The 22,898-nt window shown below is 40.4% G+C and overlaps 1 protein-coding gene across 1 annotated transcript in view; it reads left to right on the top strand.

Moving 5' to 3' along the window:
• The window catches only part of ADCY2 (adenylate cyclase 2), a 263,929-nt gene that overhangs the window by 215,678 nt on the left and 25,353 nt on the right, over positions 1-22,898 (top strand). Inside the window, exons 16-18 of the mRNA XM_084882603.1 lie at positions 8,159-8,296; positions 12,713-12,832; positions 18,107-18,276. Coding sequence (XP_084738729.1) covers positions 8,159-8,296; positions 12,713-12,832; positions 18,107-18,276 — 428 coding nt within the window. The remainder of the gene's footprint in view (positions 1-8,158; positions 8,297-12,712; positions 12,833-18,106; positions 18,277-22,898) is intronic.

Here is a 22,898-nt window from a genome sequence, read left to right as displayed (position 1 = left end):
TCCAAATTCAAGCAAAATCTATGCATAGCACAAATACTCCTTGGTGATCTTGGAGAATACATTGCTACATCCTAACTGCCCATTCCCTGGCCTCTTGAAATCCTACCAAATTGTATGAGGTTTCATTATGCTTTGCATTTAATTATGGATTAAATACTGAGTTTATGAAAAAATACTTAATAAGCCAGACTCACCTTCTAGTAACTTACGTTAACTTTCTGAAAATGTAAATGTCAAAGGCATTATCCATACTAATATTGAAATTAAATTCTTTTTGTGAAGAATTAAAGTAAAATACTTTCATATAAAGGAGGTTAATAGAAAGTGTGCCTGGCTTATATTTTTCCACCAAAAGCTTTACCTTTGTTACCCTTTGTTATACAAAACATACATGGCAAATAAATATGGCTAGGTTTGATTTTTTTTTTTTTTTTAATGGTGGAGAAACATCAAAATGGGGAAAAAATAAAAGTGCTAATGAAATGCAATTTCTTTCCATTGATTAAAAAATCACACAGATGTTCATTCAGTGATACATCCCGATAAAATGTTTCAGGAAATTTGTTAGTGTCGGTATTGTAGTGAGAAGCCCAGTCTGTCCCTCATGCTCACCACTGCTGTAGGGGCTAAGGTAGCCATGCTCTCCCTGCCCTGCCCCCTGTGGCCCACTTCTCAGTTCTTGCCATGTGGGTGCTCTACACTTGCTTGTCTTTCTAGAAAACTTTTCAGAAATGGCCCCTGCCCTTGTGAGGTGTCCTTTTATGAGCTGCATGAGACTTAGGGTCTGTACCACCTAATTTGGCACTTGATTACATGGCAGCTCATTTGATCCCTTTTTGTGAGTGTGACTGCTTTCTCCCCTGATATTTAACAAGAATCGTTTCCTACACCTGCTTCCTCTCTCTCAGTGAACCCAGCAGAATGCTAACCACGGAACTGTTTAATAGCATGTGCTAAATCACTGCTGCTGGACTCCTATCATTTCTATATTCCTTCCTGCTCCCCTCCCCCTGAGCATATAGCACCCCAACGCCCTTGTCTCACCAACGCCATCACTCACGGGGGGCCCTTAGAGCCCATGTTAATCCCTCTTTCTTGAGATATCCTTGCAAGGAGCAGGTTCTGTGTGTACAAGAATGTGTGAATGAGAGAGCAGTGGTGACAGTGGCCCCATCTTGCTGCCTTGGAACTCCTTACATGTGCCATGATTCCTTGACTCCGACATGCTTCTGGCTGACTCCTCAGTGGGAAATAATCCTCTAACCTGCCTAAGCCAGCTCTACGGAGTCCACTGCCAGCTTTCCCAGTGCCTGCTGGCTGGGCTTCCTCTTTGGTATTCTTATTTGTATTATTTTAGATGGAACGATCCTCAGTGAGTTTGCGTCAGCCCTGTTTTCTTCATTGTCGTACTTTAGGCACTTGAACCACAAGATAAATATTTAATATCAGTTAGCTTGAAGGAATGTTGGGTTGCACCCAAATGCAACCTCCTGGCACCACTGCTCAGAAAACGTCCACCGTGTCCTCACACACCCTCAGTTCTTCCTTTGCTGGCAGCTCTGAATTCAGCTCACCATCGCTGCATCCCTGCTCCCAGTTCTGGCAAGCTGCTGGCCGGGGACCTCCTGGCCCACCACCCTGGAGTCCTCTCATGTCATATCTCACTGGGGGCCTCGGCATCAGTGCCTCCAGAGGCACTTAGCTTCCTGTGGCAGAGGCTGGTTGGCACTTCAGAATTGTAAGCTCAGGAGCTGAAACAGAACCCAGGACACTGGGGTGCCATGGGCTTCAGGGAGTTTCCTATTCTGATCATTCAGAAGTTTCTCCCCATGGAAAATAATGCAGAAGGATCTGTGAGCAGATCTCTTGAGGATGGAAATGGAGACTGGAGCAAGCTCATAAGTATGATAATTATAAGACCTGCAAAGGTTTCCTACCCTTGGTTAAGATTCTTTGGAAGCAATATACCTTGCTTATGGCAGGCAAGATCACCATTAATAGTTCTGTATGTGACCTCCTTGTAGTTCTCTAGTAGCAAATATTACCTTATATTAAAAATGAAGACTGCATCTGCCGGGCATTATTTATATTCTCATTTGTCCTCACAAAAGTCCTTGGAAGAAACACACATTCTGCAGTTAATGAGATAGAAGCTTGCAATTACTACAAACTTGCCCTGCAATGTACAACAAGTAGGGATTGGAGCCAGAATCGGAATCCAGCCTGAGTATTCTTAAAAACTAATTGGAGACAGGTTCCAGGGGGCTGGTCTGTGTGTGGAGTCCCCAACAGACAAGTGCCTAGCACTAGACAGTGATGTCTATGTTCATGATCACTGGCCAGCACATAGGGTGCCTTGTGCTGCTGCTGAACACCCATTGATAAAAATCCTACATAATAAAAGCCTAATATGCTAAGTGTCCACTCGTCCATTCAACCAATCAAAGTGTAATATTGATTGCTAAGGCCATTCAACCACTCGCTATTAAGAGCACTGACCACTGGGGGCAGGCGCTCTGACTGGTAGGTAAGCTTACTGCAGGCCAAACATGCCCTGGAGTCCTCCCACATTCCTCACCAGATTCGATTGTGCACCAGTGGGTCCCTCAGGCTAGCCTGCACCCTTTCGCAATCCGGGAAACTCTTGGGTGATGTTGGAGAGCCAGTTTCAGCCCAATCCCACAGGCCAGGCCTAGGAACCCCACTGGTGCACAAATTTGTGCACCTGGCCTCTAGTTCCATTCATAAATTAAGATAACCTCACATGGAACCTATTTTGTATTCTCCTCCTCTAGTCTAATTTCCTAAAATACATTTTTCAGCTGTTGTTTCATTTGATTTAAAACTGGATTCTGAGGAAAGTGAACTCTATCTAAAAAGACATTTGGTAAAATGGAAATAAAATGTTTACTTATAAATATATGTATACTCTAAAATATGCTAGTAAGAAATTATCCTTAATATTAATACTTTGCAAAATGTTTTCTCAAATATGATCCCTTCAAGGGGTTTTCATATATATTATTTAATAAAACAATCCATTTTATCTAAGAAACTGAGACATAGAATAGGAGATTCAAGTTCACATTTTCATTATAATAAGCAATAAAAAAACTGTTATAATAGTAATAAAATGTGTACATATTCTGCCAGATTTAACTTTCTAAACTATCTGAAATGAGCGTACATCTCAGTAACAAATAGAGCTCAGTGATTGAAATGAAAAATACTACCAAAATAAAACACACACACACATAAGGAAACACCACCAAAGCAACTTTTAGAACAAGTACTCCAGATACACCAAATGAAAATGTTAGAAAATGTCAGAAGATCTTTTTCTCTCGACATGGTCGTCTTGTGCTTTGTACAGTGGAGATAATATGATGCCAGCCGCCAACCTTGTTGCAGGCAGAGATGAAAGCACAAGTCCGAGGTCTCCTGGGGAAGAAAAGTCGGTCACACACCGGCTGGTAGAAAAGCTTTATGCCCCACAGGAGTGTTTTTTCTTGAAGTCTATTTTCTCTAATGTCAATATAACTACCAGCTTTCTCTTGGTTCGTATTTTCCAAGAGGAAGTGTCCCTGTTTCCATCTTTTTTTTTTCCAGCTTGTCCTTGTCCTTTTGTAGGTTTTAGTTTTGCATGTGATAAGCAACATGCAGCTTTATGTTATTGCCTAGACCCAAAATCCCCCCCCTTTTTTTTTTACCTGATGAGTGTTATACACTGCAGTGTGTTATAATTACTGCTACAAACTCATTTTGCTTTTTTTTTTATCCATCATGTGTCTCCTTTGTTTCTATTCTTTTTTCTCCTTCCTGCCTTCTCTTGAACCAACAGAATTTATTTATTCTCCTATAGTCCCTCTAGCAACTTGGAAATTTAAATTCTATTTTCTTTTGGTGATTAACTTAAAGCATGTAACTGTGCACATGACCCACAGACTCTATTACTATATCTATTTTCTGGTTGAAGAATACAGGGACTAAGCTCTAAATCTCTAAATTTAATCCATCCTCTCCATCTTTTGTCTTCTTGAAATTAAAAACTCAATAGAAGCATAACTAATGGACACAGACTGTAGAAGGGTGAGGGCATGTGCTGGGGGGGGCGGGGGGCTAGAAGTGGCCAGGCAGAGGTCAATGGTGGGGGGGGGGGGGGGGAAGAGACATATATAATACTGTAAACAATAAAGAAATGAATTTTTTTAAGTCCTCAATAGTTATACTAAAGGTGTGATAAGAGCTGAAAAAATAATCCATAAAATAACACAGAAAGACAAAGAATGCTGTTTAAATTTTTCTAAATTTAAACTGGTTTTATTATTTGTTGTTATTTATTCCTGTTGTTTACCGATTTCTCACCATTCTCCATGAATATCGTTCCTTTCTCAGGACTCGGTGTCCATATTCTCAAAGGAATATTCCTTTTGTAATCCTTTCAGAGAGTGACTGTGCATGAAATATCCACTCACCTTTTGTATTGGAGAATCATCTGGTTTTGATAGTTTTTATAACATTTTGAAAACACGAGTCTGTATTTTCCTGGATGATAATATGCTTAGGAGAAAGCTACAGTCTAGTGGCTGTTCCTTGGTAGAAAATACATCTTTTCTTCCTGGTTGTTTTTATAGAATTTATTATTTTCTGTCATGGGCAATAGATTTCTTTTGTTGAAGTGTAGGTATACTTTTATTTTTCCTGTTTGCAACTCAGTGGGTCACCTCGACCACAGAGCTCATGTTCTGTCCAGTCCCACAGAATGTTTGCCCATATCTCCTTGTATTTTGCCTCTTTCCCAGTCTTTCTGTTCTGTATTTCTCAAACATTCATTACAATTATGTTGAAACTTTTTATTATAGCTTCTGTGCAACAGTGTCTTTTTTATATTTTTCGTCTCTTCATTTTTCTGTGTGGTTTTATGTATAATTCCTCACAGCCATCTTATCCTCTTTAAAATAACTCTCTTGGCTTTATAATGTCAATATCCCCGTTTTAGTCTCCAGAGAGTCTATAGGCTCATTAAAAAAAAAAATCTATTATTTTCTTTTAACTGCTCATTTATTAAAGACTATAACTTATCTTTATTCCTTCAATCTTATAGGCTATTTCAGATTGATATAATATCTATAGATCTTCTTGTGCTAATTCTACTAATACAATCTGGTATGTCTGTTGAGTATTCCTTGTCAGGTCCATTGTCTTAGGTAGTTTGTAAATTTTTTTTTATTATTGTGAGTTCGTGTTCAGTGGGAATGGCTTCCCCACATCTGGGATGTGCCCTACACGCAGTAATGTAAAGTATCTATACTAATAAAAGGGTAATATGCTAATTAGGCTGGGAGGCCTTCTGGGAGACCTTCTGAATATCCTTCCAGACAAAGCCATGATGGCAGGGCCAAAGCAGAGGCAGTTAGTGGTGATCAGGCTGGCAGGGGAGGGCAGTTGGAGACAAGCAGGCCAGTGGAAGGGGGGACAGTTGTGGGATCGGGCCTAAACCGTCAATCAGATATCCCCCAGGTTAGAGAGGGTACAGGCCAGGATGAGGGACAACCCTTGCCCTGCCCCCCCCCCCTTGCCCATGCACAAATTTCATGCACCAGGCCACTTATTTTTAATAAAATAAAATAAAATTTATTATTTAAAATGAATAAATTCAATTGGTTCAACTATATAGTCTATATAATAGAAGGCTAATATGCAAATCAACTGAATGGTGGAACAACCGATTACTATAACACACACTGACCATGATGAGGCAGACGGTCAGTGTAAGAGCTGCCCCCTGGTAGTCAGTGTGCTCCCAAAGGGGAAGCACCAAGCACTACTCAGCCAGAAGCTGGGTTCATAGCTGGCAAACCACTCGGGGGTCCCAGACTGCAAGAGGACACAGGCCGGGCTGAGGGACACCCTACATGTTCCCTGCCTATGTACACAAATGTGCACCAGGCCTCTAGTCATTTATAAGCAGTGTTCTTTCTTCTGCCACAGCCCTAAAGACTGCTTCTGTGTTTTTTTAACTGATTAACAACCCCTCAACTTGAAATTCGTATTATGAAGCAGATCACAAAATTTCAAACCCAACACCTCCATTTAGAGTTTAAACTTATCATTAAAGTTTATTAGTGCTTCCCTCCACCAATTCATGGAGTTCTTCTAGACTTGCTTACATGGGGGGAACAGCCTTTTGACGCTTCTGGTTTGATTCAGGGGTCCTGGTTCCAGTTGCCCACCATTTGCAGACCCAACGCAACATCTTCCCCGTGTTCAGTCCCAGGACAGTTTCTCAAGTCCTGAACTGCTTCTTTGTTTCTTGCCCTTGGGGACTTCCTTTAGGGTTCATCATTAAGACAATGGATGTATTGAGTAATCATCAGTTGAGTTCCTACTAGCTGCCAAACACTGTGCTGCCTGTGGGAGTACAAAGACCTGGGTAAAGTGGTCATTGTTCTCAGCCAGCTCTTCCTGTGGGCAGAGATAAGCATTTCAGCAAAGACAATGCGATGTGGACAGGCTGTGAGTGCCACGAAGTGGGTGAGGAATATGGCTCACTCAGGAAGTACAAAAGAAACAGGTTGATTTTGTAAAATATGATTGATTGAAATAAAGCATTCTTTCTGAAGGAAATTCAAGTACAATTAAGTAATCAAAGCACACATGGCAGCCTCTTTGACATTAAATGTTACAAATAATTATTGCTGCCATTCAAAAATAAAATCCTTGGCCAACGAAATGCCAAAAAGGTGTTCCTCTAGGCAAATACACAAAAGTACATATTTATATGATAAACTTCACCATATTTGTTAGGCAAGATTTTAAGATAAGTTTTGTGCTTCTAATAATGCAAGCTCGTTAGTTGGCTACTATAACATAGTTATAATTTTTCTGAATGTTGTTCTGAATTAAAGCTTCATTAAATATAAGTATCTAGTTATTTCCAGATACTTCATTTTATTTTTTTTAAATGGACACTAATGAAACTACAAAAGCTTTTATAATTACTGCATTAAATTATATGGTATTTTAGAGTGAGAGACTACCAATTGTTTCTAGTGCAAAACATTAAAGTCAAAATATAAAATAAAATAAATAAATAAATAAATAAATAAATATATATATATATATATATATATATATATATATATATATATATATATATATATTAGAGGCCCAGTGCATGAATTCATGCATGGGTGAGGTCCAGCCAGCCTGGCCAAAGGGCGGGGACATGGGCGGTTGGCCTGCCTGCCTGCTGGTTGAACTCCTGGTTGAGGGAACAATTTACATATTCGCCTTTTATTATATAGGATATATAATAAATAACATATGTGCATATATGTATACTATACACACACACACACAAACACACACACACTGAGTGGCCAGATTATGATCCCATGTCCCCTCCCCCTGGCCAGATGAATTCATGCACCAGGCCTCTAATACACACACACACACACACACACACACACACACACACACACACGTGTGTGTGTGTGTGTGTGTGTGTGTGTGTGTATGCATTCAGAGATCATAATAATCTGGCCACTCAGTGTATGTATAGAAGGAGAGGAAGAGAGAGAGGGAGAGGGAGAGGGAGAGGGAGAGGGAGAGAGTAAAGCAGAAAGAAGATGTGAAAGATAAAGAAATAAAAGTGCTGTTTATTATAGCTGTCAAGGAGTATTCTCTGAGTTTTATGGAGGTCACGTCAGTTTTACCATTGTATTCACTTAGTTGTATTCCTATGATTAGCTACATGTTGGTCTGTTTTCTACATCAATTGGCTGAATTTATGACAACTGCTTCATCATAGCTGTGATCTAAGACCCAACACATCCCACAGAATGGTTTAATTAACTGACATATTTGTTTCTTCAGCAGATTTTTTTAAATATAATTTTAGGTCTATTTTAAAGGTCAGATAGTCGCAACTTACATTTATTATAAAAATTTAAGCTGTTCTTACTTTGTAACCGTGATGCCAACATAATGTAATAAGGTGTATGATCTGGTCTGAGCCCCCAGCAGAGGACAGAGCCTACTTCTTTACTCTTAGAAGAATATTGGGGCATCTTATGGTTTTAAATATCATTAACAAACTTGAGATAACACATACAATAACCACGCTTTTCCTTTCATTTTTTCTCTCTCTTCCTAGCAATGCAGCAAAAAGGCATCTGCCTCTCTCCTGTGGCTTTTGAAGTCATCGGGCATCATCGCGAACCGCCCCTGGCCGAGGATCTCCCTCACGATCATCACCACGGCCATCATTTTAACCATGGCCGTGTTCAACATGGTGAGTCACGGAAGGCTCCTACTGGGCAGGTCCCACTAGCTAGAGGTCTCGCTGATTCTGACAGAGTCACGGTGTTCACTCTACAAAGGATGATTGCTGCAATCCCCTTATCATTCAGCATTCTTATCCCCCAAGAGGGTGCTCACTCACCTGGGCAGGCCCAGAGCCAATAAAACACACTTCCTGAGATTTGACCTTCTCTGTTGGCTGCACATATGAGAACAAGACATTTAACACGCCATCACACACCTAGAAAAGTGCCTTCCGTGTAAGAGGTGGCTACTTAATAGTTACTGAATGAAAGAATGAGTGAATGAGCACACAACCCTTCCAGAAACCAACGATTTATTTTGGTAAAATCCAGTGTGACCTTATAAAATCAGGATGTATCACCTAATTTTCTGATGACAAGAATCTACATGGGAAATAAATCGGTTTTAGAAGCTAACTGTATTTCACAAAGGGTAATTAGTAATGAGTGGTAGGCAGTTCGGTCACTGTCTAAATGTTTGATGAGCTGAGCATTTGGGAGATTGGTTTCACAGTAACGGTGATCCCTTTGGAGAGAAGAGATACATCTTCAGGACCAGAAATATGTCTTCCAGGGCCACTTTTTCCTCACAAGGAAAGGAATTTACTAGTATTGCCAAGTGAGATAGAGAAGTCTGTAGAAGACATGCTAACACTATGATGGATGATGCATGAGCGAGGAAGGTAATAAGGTTTTGGTCCACATCCTGAGCTCCCTTCTATGGCAGCCCAGGCTGTGGGGCAAGGAATAAACAAGAGTACTTTTTCTCTGCCCAGTGGAGAGGGAGAGGATGTCAAGACCACTCAAGCAGGTGCTGTCCCCATCAATGCAGAAGAAACAGCATTTTCCTTGATACCCGGGGTCCTGAAATGAGTGGTGGTTCTCCGTCTGAGCTCCTCATATGTGTATTTTAAAGAATCATCATAAAATACTATGAACGCAGACATATGGTACAGAAAGGAACTAATTTTTTCTTACTGGAGCTTACTGATCACAGAAGGGGAAGAATTTGTTCATGTGAGTGCTGGCTTTCATCACAGCTGCAGATTTATAGAGAATGTTGTCCAGCTACATGGGTCCACACCTTCTTAAATTATGACTACATGAGGCAGACAGGGTCCTGTGTCCCCAACCTCATTTATAAGGTGATGTGACTATGGGCCATGAGCCTCACCCAGTGGTGCTGACACACATTCAGACACTGGCCAGTCAGAACTGAGCATCAGTGAGGTGACATGCAAAGGAAATGGGCTCCCAGGTCACTCACTCATATCAGGGGACATGGCACCTACATTTTAACAGCACTTAGGGGGTCAATAGGAATGGTGTCTCAGAGATGCTGGCTTTTAAAATCTCAACATGCAGTGATATAAATGACAAAACACCCAGGTCCGTTGTATTGAAAATGAATTGTGAGGTATTAACAGGACATTTTAAACACTTGAAACTCACCTATGTAACACCCCAATAAAAAGTGGAAGAAATAGTTATCCAGATTTTTATCAAATACAGAGTTTCATCAAACTGCCAGTGACCTGCGTGTTTTGTTCTATTTTAGTTCCAGCTGGCTTAACCTGTATGAGACGCTCAAATTCTCTGCCATTTTTTCTGACATGTTGACAGTGTCATCCTGTGACTTCCCACGTTATTTTGCAATCTCTTCTGAGAAACTTCCAGAGAATGCAATCAATAACAGCTTTATGAACCGCCTAGCCCAGGATTAGCCTTAGTCAAGTGGTAGTCTAGCCAGACTTCTAATTCCAACCAAATGGCAAGCAAAGCACAATGATGTCATCAGGCATAAAACAATATCACATTGCATGTTCATAATTTAATATTGCTTGGAAAACATAATTCTGAGACGTTTTAAATTTTCTGAAAAATTGTAAAATTTGGAAGTGAAGGTAAAAATATGTAGTGTTCATATGCCCTTTTTAAGGACATCTTGTCCAGGATGAAGATATTTTCCCAATGATGACAAAGTTTGATGAATGTTAAAATTGGTCTAGAGAGGAGTTCCTCAAATAATTATAATTAGAAATTCATTCTGTAGAGAAAGTTGTGGCAGTTTAACCTGGAAGGGAGAGAAAGGGGATTAATAACAATTGAGGATTTGCCGGCTCTATAGAGGATGACATAAGTGTGTTATTTTAAAGTGACTAAGAAGAAAGACTGGGGAAATTGACTCACAATTGTAGTGTGATGTCATATAAACATTTCTCTCTTTTCTGCATCCAGCACAGCTAGAGAGCAGTCCTGAGTAGGGGTGGCTGGAGATTGGGAAAATGAAAGAAAGAGACGGATACAGAGATAGAAGGAAAAAGCTGGGACTGGGTAGGACAGCTGTCCTCGATGGAGAGACAGTGACCCAGAGCCCATACAGTGCATTTATTTTATACAGCAAAATACCAGGAAGTTTTACTAAAGCCCAAGACCAAGGAGATTATGTGCATTCTTGTGGCTTCCTTGTAATAGTCACTTCTGGGTGGGCCTGGAAAATCCATGCTTGTTCCTGGTGCTTGGCTGGATTTAGATAATGAAACCCACCTGCTGGTATCTGACCTGAAGGTCAGGCTGACAACACACCTGCCTCTGGCAAGATATGTTTCCAGGGCATGGCTCTACCTGGCACCGCTGGATTCAGACAACAATCAGCTCAGGGGCCTTTCCCAGGCACTCTCCACAATGTCATATAGACACAATGAAGAGTTTCTTGATTTGGGGGTAGTTAATAAATACTAGAGAGAGTTTGTGCAAAAGGGGCTTAATGGAGCATTGTTAGGTATAGTGATTGAAGTTCTCTATTGAACTTCTCTATTGGTTTTCAAATTTATTTTTTAATATATTTTTTTCCTTGATTTCAGAGAGGAAGGGAAAAGGAAAAAGAGATAGAAATATCAATGATGAGAGAGAATCATTGATTGGCTGCCTCCTGCATGCCCACTACTGGGGGTTGAGCCCACAACCCAGGTATGTTCCCTTGGCCAGAAGTCTACAGGCTGATTCTTTATCTACTGAGCAAAGCCAGCTAAAACTGGTTTTCAAATTTAAACCATCATGTTTTTTGTAGAGCCTCCTTACAAGACTAAGTTTTCACAGGATGTTTTCACCCATTGTACAGCAAGAATTTATTTTCTTCTCTATAGCATGATATAGCCAAGGTGTTTTTGTTAATAATTTTAAGATCCCAGGTGCTTGAGACTAGTAACCTACAAGCTAAATTATTTCTTTCTATTTTTTTTATTTTCTCATTCTTTGGTATTTGTATACATTTTATTTGGGATCTGTAAAATATAAATTTGTAACATTTTGGAGCCCAATTTTTACCTTTGCTGCTCAAACATTTTTTCTGACATAAGTTTTCCCATAGAATTAGCACATTTATAGTTCAACCATGGGTTGTGATATTTTTGACAAATTCTTTAGTAGTAAATAAAGAAATCTCCAACATTTGAATTTTCAAATCAGCATTTTTATTTTACCAAATGATATAATGGGTAGAAACACTATATCTAGTATCATTTTCTCAGAATTACCTTTTTTTTTTTTTAAATATATTTTATTGATTTTTTACAGAGAGGAGGAGAGAGGGATAGAGAGCTAGAAACATCGATGAGAGAGAATCATCGATCAGCTGCCTCTTGCACACCCCCTACTGGGGATGTGCCTGCAACCAAGGTACATGCCCTTGACCGGAATCGAACCTGGGACCTTTCAGTCCTCAGGTCGACGCTCTATTCACTGAGCTACACCAGCTTCGGCAGAATTACCTTTAAAAAAAAAAAAAATAGGATCCTTTTTCCAACAATGCTAAGACTATGCATCCTTTGAATTTTAATCACCTTTAACCATGTGCTGCCAAGCATTCACAAGTAATAGATAAAATGTTGATACCAGTTATTGCATTTTGCTCATAAAATTAACTTTTTTTCTTAAATCAAAAACTCATAAACTCCATTGATTCATTTAATGTTTGAAGCAAGATGGTGAAGAAGCTGCAAATACATTCCAAAGGCTTGTGTTTCAAGACAGGGAGTTGGGTGTCTGTATGCATGATGATGTCAACCTCAAATGTAATTCTAATCAAGTCATTTTTAATATAACATTTAACAGAGTGCTTGTGTGTTCTTTAACATCAATCCTGCAGTTCTATAATTCACTATTAAGTACATTGCACAACAATAAATAGTCACTTACTTACTCAGTAGAAATTCTCATAGTTTGAAAAGTGAATGGAGCTACTGGCATCTGAAGCATATCAGGGGACTGGGGTGCCCACATAGTGCTGCTGAGATAACACACAGGCACCAATAAACAGCACCACCTACTAACCCGTTCATCTCCTTTGCACTAATTCATTGAAAAACAAACATTTTTCTTTGCAGTTTTTCCTGAGTGACTCAGAGGAAACAACCCCTCCAACTACCAATACATCAAACACAAGTCTTTCTGACTCAAATGAGCAGGCAGCGATTCTGCGTGCGCGAAGCTTGTTTTTTCTTCCGGTAAGAGCATTTTCCTCATTATTATGGCTTTTCTTGTTTTCCACCTATGTGATGGTATGCCCTCCACTTTCTCACCTGTCCTGGACTTCACTTTTCTTCTTTGGTGTCAGTACCTGAGTAGGTTCTGACCGCTTAAGAACTACCAACCTATCTTTCTTTCTTTTTTCTTTTTTCTTTTTCTTTTTTTTTAATAAAGCTTTATCGACTTCAGAGAGGAATGGAGAGGACATGTTCCAACAGTATGTCCTCAGGAAGAGGTTTATGAGAGAGAACCATTGATGAGCTACCTCCTGCATGCCCCATACTAGGGATTGAGCCCACAAACCTGGCGTGTGCCCTTGACCAGAATTAAACCCGGGACCCTTCAACCCACAGGCTGACACTCTATCCACTGAGCCAAACTATCTAGGGCCCACCAGCCTTTCTTAAGAGAAGTCCTGGCTGGCTGGCACTGCTAGGCACAAATGCAAAGTCACAATGTCATTCTGATGCTCTCACAGGTGACTCTTGCCTTTATTCTCTAAACTGGTGCATTTTATGGCATGGATCTCAGCATCTGGCATTCAATTACACGTCACTGAATTCCTGGGTTCCTTGCTCATAAATTTAACGATTTGTTCCAGTGAAGTCGTGTTGGCTCCCTGATGCTGTGATCACAGGACCACATCTCCTCTCTCTGCCTCTCCTTGTGCTGCAAATACCGTCCAGTGATTATATCCTCAGATAATCCTTACAAACTGACTCATTTGAACCAATGTCCAAAAATTTTAAATTGGAATTTTAAAACTGACTAACACGTCACTGTTTTAAGTAAAAAGAGATAAATCAGTTATTTACTGCTTAATAAGTCTTACCCGTGAATCGTTTGTGCAAAAATATTTTTTATAATCTCCTTTTCATTTTATGAGTAGTCATCTTAAAGTAGTATAAATTAGTAACATTTACTTTCTGTGTTGACAGTGCTGAAAGAACTAGTTTGGAGGCTGAAATTGGTCATTTAATATGTGCACTTTTAAAATGCCCTGCCAAATTTTAAAACTCCACTGGCAATGGCAATAAAGGTGATTTCCTTGCCTCATTCTCCTTTTGCTGATTTGTTCTGTTGACATTTGGCTGGGATACCTTTTGCCATTTCAGTTTCTGGGAAGCTCACTGCTCTGCGTACAGAGAGTGGGGAGGAGTGTCTGGTGTTCTTTTGGGGCCAGGGCTGTTTCTGAGGCAGGGTGACCAGGGTTCCTAGGAATGTCGCTGTGGGCTCGGGAAGAGAGGATAGCATAAGCTTTGTCCCTTATCCAAAGGGTCCTAGCCTTCGTTTTAGGCATTAAACACCATCTTCTCTATACTAGTTATGTGACTGGTGAGAGATGGGACTCATGATGATTTATTGGCTGTGACCTAACTGTGCATCCTTGAATGGATGGCATTAGCACACATGGTCCATAGGACAGTGGAGGGAGGACAAGCCGTCCTCATGTGACATTCACAGGGCACTCTAAGTTTTACATTTTAAAGTTGCATTTTCATAGGAAAGAAAAGACTGGCAGGCAAAGCACTTTTTTAAGTCTCTCCATCCAATATATCTGGGTAGAATGACTCACCATGCTTGGCACCACTAACAGCAATTGGGTGATCATTCTGAATTTCATCTAGGTACATTGTATAATATATTATTTTCAAAAGAAGAAAATCATTAGAAACCCAAGATGGGGAAAGGTAGTATTTTCTCAGCCTTAATAGATCCTGAAAAAAATGCACAATAAGCTCTTTAAAATCTAGGCCCCACTTAGTCAAAGGCCACTGTTGTTCCAACAGCATGTCCTCAGGAAGAGGTTTATGCTGAGCTTCACCCAGGAAGCCCCACATGCTCACGAGCTGTCTGTATAGACACAGCTTTATCAACTCGCAAGTTTAATGGTTCCCAGGAAACCGGAAAACACCCCATCTTCCCCCTTAACAGATTTTTAGAAATATTAGGAAAGCCATTTTGTAGAAGTACATAAAGTACACCTTGTTCCTCTCAAACCTCATCCTCCGTGATACTGAGTCTGACGAGATGGGGAGAGTCCTCTTCATGCTGTGGGTGGTACAAAGTGACATAACCTCTTAGTGGTAATTTAATAGTTCTTGAAAAGCACAATACAGATGTACTTTTTATTCTGCAATACTAATTCTGCAAATTAACTTTACTGATGCACAGATTTAGCTACAAAGCATTCATTCAATTGTTTATGTAACATCAACAATAAACAAAGTAAAAGAGCCCTCGCTGGTATGGCTCAGTGGATAGAGCATCGCCCTTTAGACTGAAGAATCCTGGGTTCAGTTGTGGTCAAGGGCACATGCCTGGATTGCGGTTCAATTCCCAGTGGGAGGAATGCAGGAGGCAGCCAATCAGTGATTCTCTCTCATCACTGATGTTTTTATTTCTCTCCCTTCCTCTCTGAAATCAATAAAAATATATTTTTTAAAAAGAAAGAAACCTGAAAGATAAAATAAATGTATTTGAATAGATTGTTATTTAGTTATATCTGGCCATTACAAAAAGATGTGGAAAAACATTTAATGACACAGAAATATATATTTATGATGCTATTAATTTAAAAGTACCATTTAAAAACAACCAAAACAGTATAATCCCAATTTTATAAAATAATTGTACCAATAATAAGTAGGGGGGGAAAAAAAGGCTGGAAAGTTATAGACAAAATAATTATAGGCTCAAGTTGGATGTTGGGGATAATTGGAAACCCTTATTTTTATCTGTGTGCTTTGTATGTCTCCTAATTTTTAACATCAGGTGTGTAATTGCTGTAGCAGGAAAAAAAAGCTAGTTTTAAAATACCCAACAAAATCAATCATAAAAGGTCTTTGCCATGTAGGCACTCTGTGCTTTACCAGGCATTTATAGCATTGTATTGGGAAAATATCCTGTGAGGTAGATATTGTTGGAATTTCCATTGTCTAGGTGAGGAAACAGGCCAAAGGAGTCTTAAGTAGGGGGCCAAGATGCCAGTGGCTGTTTCCTAGGTATTAAGATGCAAGTTAATTTCATTGATTAACTATATTAAGAGTGCTAATAACCATATTTACTTAGTTAATGTAATACCAACTAATATTTTTATTTACTTTATGAAATAACCATAGACACGACAACAGTGTGATGGTTACCAGAGGGAAGAGAGGTGTGTGTGTGGGGGGGGAGGTAGTAAAGGAAAAGGGACAAATATTAACTAGTATTAATAAATTATATTATTCGGTAATTAAAATATTAGTAATCGCTAATTTAAATATTAATAACTAACAATACAACTATTAACTGTACCCAGACTCTATAAAAATAAAGTTACGAGGATAGTCCCTAGCAGCAGTCAGCTCAGGAGCTGCAGCTGGAACTCTTGGCCATCCGGCGCCTTCCTGGCCAGCTGCCTGGTGCAGCAGTGATGGCTGATCTTCGGGCCTCCCACCTGGCCTCCCAGAGCCATTCCCCCTCATTCGCACACCCTTCTGTGGCTAGGTTCAGGTCCCAACTTACCTTTCATTACCTCCCAGCATACCTTGTGCATGGCCTTCAAGAGTTCTAGAAAGGTGTTTTAATAGGAAATGGACCCAGAGCCTCCTTCTCATTTACATATGTAATTTTGTAGCCACCTCTAAAATGTGAAAGCTTTTTAAAAGCCTAAGAATTTTAAAATATGAAACCATAGGCAGGTTTGCATAGGTATTTGCTGGGTCATATTTCAAATTAGGGGTGCTCCAGAAAACCTTTACAATCCTATCTACACCCCCCAAAAATACCCAGGCACACATTGATACATGTGTTCATATAAGTGGCTCCTTATTCAGCTTGTCATTCCATTAGGCTAAGCTGGGTGATCACTTTCATTCTAATAATGGTTTTCCACCTAATTTTAGCAGCCGAATCCTTTGGAAAACCAGACCTTACAGAGAGCCCCAGTTTATCATCCTAACAGCAGAATCAGTACAGAGAAGGAAACATGGGATGACCATGACCCCTGCAGCTCATTTTCAACTTTCCTTTCTTCCCCAAGAACAGGACTGATGAGCATGGAGTATCAGTAGCCTCCAGACAACTGGCTATGGGTGACCTTGGCTGGGGAAATAAAAGCAAGAGCTAGAATGACAACAATAAGCAGACTATACATGGCTCTGTTCACATAATGAAACTGGGGTGGAGTCGCTTACAAAGTGGGCTGTTTTATACAGACAGGGTTTATCAGACATCAATCAGATCTGTGTGTTATTAACTTTTTTAGTGCTGTTCCTGTTATTAACTTTTTTAGTGCTGTTCCTGTTCCAAGAATGCTAATATAATAGCAAAACTCCCTGTTCGTAAAAAACATATTAGCAACAAAATTAAAAAAAGCTTTGTGAGAATGACAACTGTTTCCATGGCTCTGGGCTCCAAGCTTTACTTGTTCTTCTCAGTGACCTACAAGGAGGACACGATTACCCCCATTTCACAGATGACGACGCTGTGACACAGGCAGGCAAGGTTACTACCTCACGTGAGTCAGCTGATGAGTGAGGCAGGATGGAATCCAGGGGTCTCCTGACTCAGCGATGTCCGCTGTGCTCAGTGGTGAGAACAGTGCTAACAGGCCGGCCTGTGCTGCTTCCAGTGGACTAAACTAAACGAATGGCAGGTGCCCCCCTCTCCCTCCCACTTGGTTCTTCCCATTTTTTCCAGTGCCTGTCCACTTCTGGGATATTCATGGCTCACCGTGGTCAAGGATTTGAGTTTTAAAAATCCTTTCTGTTCTAAATAGTCCTTCTGACAAATAATGTCTTTTTTAATAAAATTTCCACACTTTCTTATCCTTTTAACAAAACTACCAGTAACGACTTATATACACTTAAAGAATTAAAAAATTGAAAGGCCAACAGAGTCTACATATTAAAAATTTTTTAAAAGATCTATTGTTTTTTTCATTTTCAAGAAAATGACGTTGGCTTATAATTATATGTCTTCAGTATGGATTTTTAAAGAATTATGTCTGTTTGGCAATATGCCTGATTTTTTTTTTTTTTAACATGCTAAGCTGGGTCAGCAAGCCATGTGATGAGTAATCCTTTTACAAATCAAGTATGTGCAGGCATTGGCCGCTGTTTCAAAAAGGAGAAAAAGGCATTTGTTTTCCCATGAAGTTTGTGAGCTGACCAGTGAGCTTAGTGGTGGTCCCCAATCTTAATCCTTATTTCAGCATTTCTCAAAAAAGATCCCAAGTGTTGATTCAACGCATTCTCTTGTCCCAGTACTTTATTTACAGCTGCATTCTGGGGCTGATATCCTGCTCGGTTTTCCTGCGGGTGAACTATGAGTTGAAGATGTTGATCATGCTGGCAGCGTTGGTGGGCTTCAACATCATATTTCTCCACACTCATGCCCACGTCCTGGACGACTATAGCCAGGTCTTGTTTGTGAGGTAACCTGCTTCCTCCTTTTTCTCCTCACTTTAGTATGGGATCTCAATAATGTGAGTGTGTCAAGTAAATGCAAATTAACAATAACATTGTCCTTGGAATCACATTGTGTGAGAGTTTCTTTGAAGCAATGCTTCAGAAGGGTGATGTGTGGTTATATTATACATTACACAGAATGTGTATGATCATAAAAGGAAGGTATGATGTGGTTTAGAGATGTTTTGTTATTATCTGTACTATATTACTATATTGATAAGAATAATCTAGGGTTTCTCACCCTCAGCATTATTGATATTTTTTCTGAATAATATCAATAGTGTTCCATTGGGTGTAACTGAGTAATTTTCTGTTGAGGGTGCTGTCCTGTGCATTGTGGGATATTTAGCTGCATTCCTGGCCTCTACCCACTAGACACCAGACACAGTCCCCTCCCCCAAAGCAATGAAAACCAAAAATGCCTCCAGACATATGTACCCTGCAAGGCAAAATGCCCCCCCTCCCCCCGCCCCATCCCCAGACCAGAACAACTGAATCAACACACATAAAAATACTGGGAACTAAGTAGATACATTTACAGTGCTGCATTTCTTATGGGAACATTCCTAAAATACCCTGGTATGGAGAGAGTACTCCTACAACTGTGTCAATTTTCTCTTCTATGAAGAAACTGACTTTCAAGAAAAGATATGACTGTTTACTTTCCCAGCCTTGGAACTGGATGCTGAGAGAATGCTTCTCTCACAGACACTCAGTCGGGTTTATACGAGCTTTCCTGTGACCAAATTGCTTCCATAAGCTTATAATGAATATTTATTCCCTGCTTGAAAAACAATGTTTTAATCATCATGATATCCTCCCTCTCATATTTTAACATCAAGACAATGTTTTATAGCAAGTGTTCGGTTTATTTCTGGGCCCACCAGACTTCACGTTTCTTCTAGGAGCAGGCTGCATAATCCTCCGTAATATTTCTGTGTTCCTTTTCATATAAAGTAAACGCCTTAAGTATTTGCATGGATTTGTTGCTCCAGGAAGATGGTATATGCCGACAGTGTGTGGCCATGTCCGTCTTCGGAGGCCCAGAGCCAGGGACACGGTCTGAACCTTCCATACTGATAAGAATGCTTTCAGAAACACAACGGCAAAGCATTCTCTTCCCCTAATTTAATTTTCGTCATCCTCCACACCATGAAATCCAAATAATCTGTAATCAAGCTCAGGGTAGTGAAGTTGCAAAAAATATATAATTGTGTTAAGGAAATTTTATGATTCCCTTAGCCAAGATGAGAATGAAATCAGAAGTTAATTTTCCAATAAATTCTCAAAAGCGCCCAGCAAACATGCTCCGATATTTCTGTACTGTCTCCAGAAAGCCTGTATGGAATCCCTAAGTAAGTGCGGCATTACTGATTTTTATGCGCAGCCGACGACGCTACTAAATTCCCTTGATTAAATTTAAAGCTCCTGAATGCGCGACACAGCCGAGGCCGAGGGAGAAATTAGATTAGCAAGTTTCTGATGGGAGAGATTTCCGCGTGGGTCTGAGAGCGGCACCACGGCAGCTGTGGAGCAGGGCTCGGGCTGAAGGAGAGGAGCTTTTACCCTCAGAGCCCATTGGTTTAATTCAAGCTCCTTTGTGTGTGGTCTCTTGGATCTGTCTTTCTCATAGCCTTAAAGCTAGGGAGGGCCCGCCTCCTCTCCTGAAGGGATGCACCTGTCTCCCTGTTCCTAACCTTGACCTCAGGGTTCTGCCACTTCCAGACCCGATTCCTGAAGGAGCTGCCACAGCACTCCCAGAGCATTCCTCTGCCAAAAGATAAATGTTCCTGACATAACATCAAATGTTCTCTAATGCCAGCTTAAAGTTAACCCCATATGAGAAATTCCTAAGAGGGGAAGTTTAGAATTCCCTCCTGGTCTCTCAGCCTCTGTCTGTGTTTGATACAACCCTCCGATTCCTGCCAGAGCCCAAATCTACCCATTCCAATGTTTTCTTTCTCTGCTGAGATTCCAGAGATCTCTCATCAAAAGACAGACACAGTTTTCTCATCTTTTGGTTTGTTGATGCTGACACAACGCTTTTAGATAGGAAACTAGGACTAGGATCCTGACATGGATTGATGCCTTGAGAGTGGACATCCCCAAGGCCCAAGCCTCAGGTGTCCTTCAAGAAGGCAGCTGGCTTACAGAGTGCCAGGGGGCACTTCTTTAGTGACCGATGGCGTGTGTGTCATTGAAGTCGCATGCTTGGTCCTTTTCCTCTTCTGACCTATTTCTGCCCCCCACACATGCTTTTCATTCCTGGTGTCCTGGTGTTCTTTCTGGGACATGTGTTTGCCTGTTTGGCAGTGTCCTTGCTGCCCACCTCGGCCTCTGGGCTGGCCCCTCATTGACATTGAATGTTCCTGGTAGGCCTACCATGAGCTTTTGACTTTCACCCCTGGATGTACCTGAGGACTGAGCCACACTCTCAGCCTGGGAGGGTAGAGAGTATCTCCTGTGGACAAATCTGTTGCCTCTGATATTTGCCCATCCCTTTTCTATGGTACATACACTGAAAATTTTAATAGAAACTCTTGATTCAAGGAAAGAGCAGGTCTGAACCAAGTACCACTGTGGTGTCCACAGTGCCTGAAAGGGTGCCGAGCATCTTGTAAATGGGTGCTCAGTGAATATCTACTGAATGAGTGAATGAATAAAACAAGTAGTGCTCCTGAATATACTGGCTCTAATGACACGTTCACCTTACCAGCTTCGAAGGAAGAGGCTCCTTGGAGATGTGGCTTTCTAGGATCAGCATCCGTTTTGTTTATACCTTAAATGTCAAGAGAAAACATAGGAGGGCATCTCTGATTATAAGGCAGTGCCCAGCCATCATCTCAATACACAGTTTGGAGAGTGCTGCTGTCCTATATGTGAGCTCACCATGACCCATGTTTGACAGGGCTTTTTCAAACCAAATTTGACACTGACAATGGACAAGCCAACAACATGGTACAAGCCAACGGGGCAGTTTTTGCCAGCAGGGCAAGCAAAGAAAACAAAAGTATTCAAGTATGCAACTCCAAATCAATGAATAATTCAGAAAGTGACATCAAACATATTCTTACAGATTCATGAATGTGGAAAGTCAACTTTTCAGGAGAAAAAAAAAAAGAAGACTACTTTGAGAGAATATGACATTAAAAATTTGAATTCTTGCCAAAACCGGTGTGGCTCAGTGGAGAGAGCATCTGCCTGCGGACTGAAGGGTCCCAGGTTCGATTCTGGTCAAGGGCATGTCCCTTGGTTGCGGGCACATCCCCATTTTGGGGTGTGCAGGAGGCAGCTGGTCGATGTTTCTCTCTCATCAATGTTTCTAGCTCTCTATCCCTCTCCCTTCTTCTCTGTAAAAAACCAATAAAATATATATTTTAAAAAATTTTTTTGAGTTCTTGCTATTCACAACAAACATGAATAGACCTAGAATGTATTATGCTAAGCGAAATAAGCCAGAAAGAGAAAGACAAATACCACATGATTTCAGTTATATGTGGAATCTAAGAAATATAAAACAAATGAACAAGCAAAACCAAACAGAAACAGACCCACAGATAAAGAGACCAGGCTGATGGTTGCCATAGGAAAGGGGGGCAAGGGGAGTAAAAAATAAAAATAAATAAATAAGCCCCAAAAATACAAGGTATGAAATGAACATAACAAAAATAGTTTCAACTTTAATGTAGTAGTTTAATTGAATTTAATAGTTTTAACTCATTTTGTCTTAATGACTTGACAGCAATATAGTAATTGCAGATTCTTTTTTTTTTTCTTTGTAAAGGAATACAAATCTCTAAAATAAGTTTTAACAGTTTTGATGTACATTTCAGTTATTGATGATAAGTCATATGAAAATTTGAAAACTAAATCTAGAATGAAGGCCAGCAGCGTCTCAGTACTTACCATTACCTGCCATTCTGTGATTCTGCTAAATTGCCTCACGTGATGGAAACTCGTAAGTTTCTGGTATTTAGAAGGGCCAGAACAAGACGTTTCTTAATTCTTTGGCATTTACAACACTCCTCCATCTTGTCTGTGAGGACAAGATATTTTGCTGAATCGATCTATAAGGATTCTGGTTCCTGTCCATGACACTGGCTCCCTCAGCCCTCCGCCAGGGCCTTCGAGGACACTGAGTGCTCTTCTTGGTGATGGATGGTGATGACCATTGAAAGCTGTTTTTGTGTCAGAGACACTTCCCATGACAAATGCTGCTTACAGCGTCTGCAAGACAGTGTCTGATTTTTCTTGGAAGCTTTTTCCTTGCAGAACTGAAAAAAATCTCAAGGGATGGATGTTACCATTTTATATTGACCCAGAAATGTGCTGTTAATTTCAAAGAGGTGTCAGGTATGGAGAACAGAGGGGATGACCAGGGGCCTAGTAGACTAACCAGCTCTGTTTAAGCACTTAACCTCTCATAAAATAGATACTTTGTGGACAGCATATAAATAAAGTATATAAATCAGCAGCAGCCGCCAAAACTGGTTTGGCTCAGTGGATAGAGCGTCGGCCTGCGGACTGAAGGGTCCCAGGTTCGATTCCGGTCAAGGACATGTACCTGGGTTGCGGGCACATTCCCAGT

The sequence above is a fragment of the Pipistrellus hanaki genome, assembly GCF_964339955.1.
Source record: "Pipistrellus hanaki genome assembly, chromosome: 4".
Classification (NCBI taxonomy): Eukaryota; Metazoa; Chordata; class Mammalia; order Chiroptera; family Vespertilionidae; genus Pipistrellus; species Pipistrellus hanaki.
The sequence above is the reverse complement of the archived record's forward strand: the minus strand, read 5'-3'. Positions and strand labels throughout refer to the sequence as shown.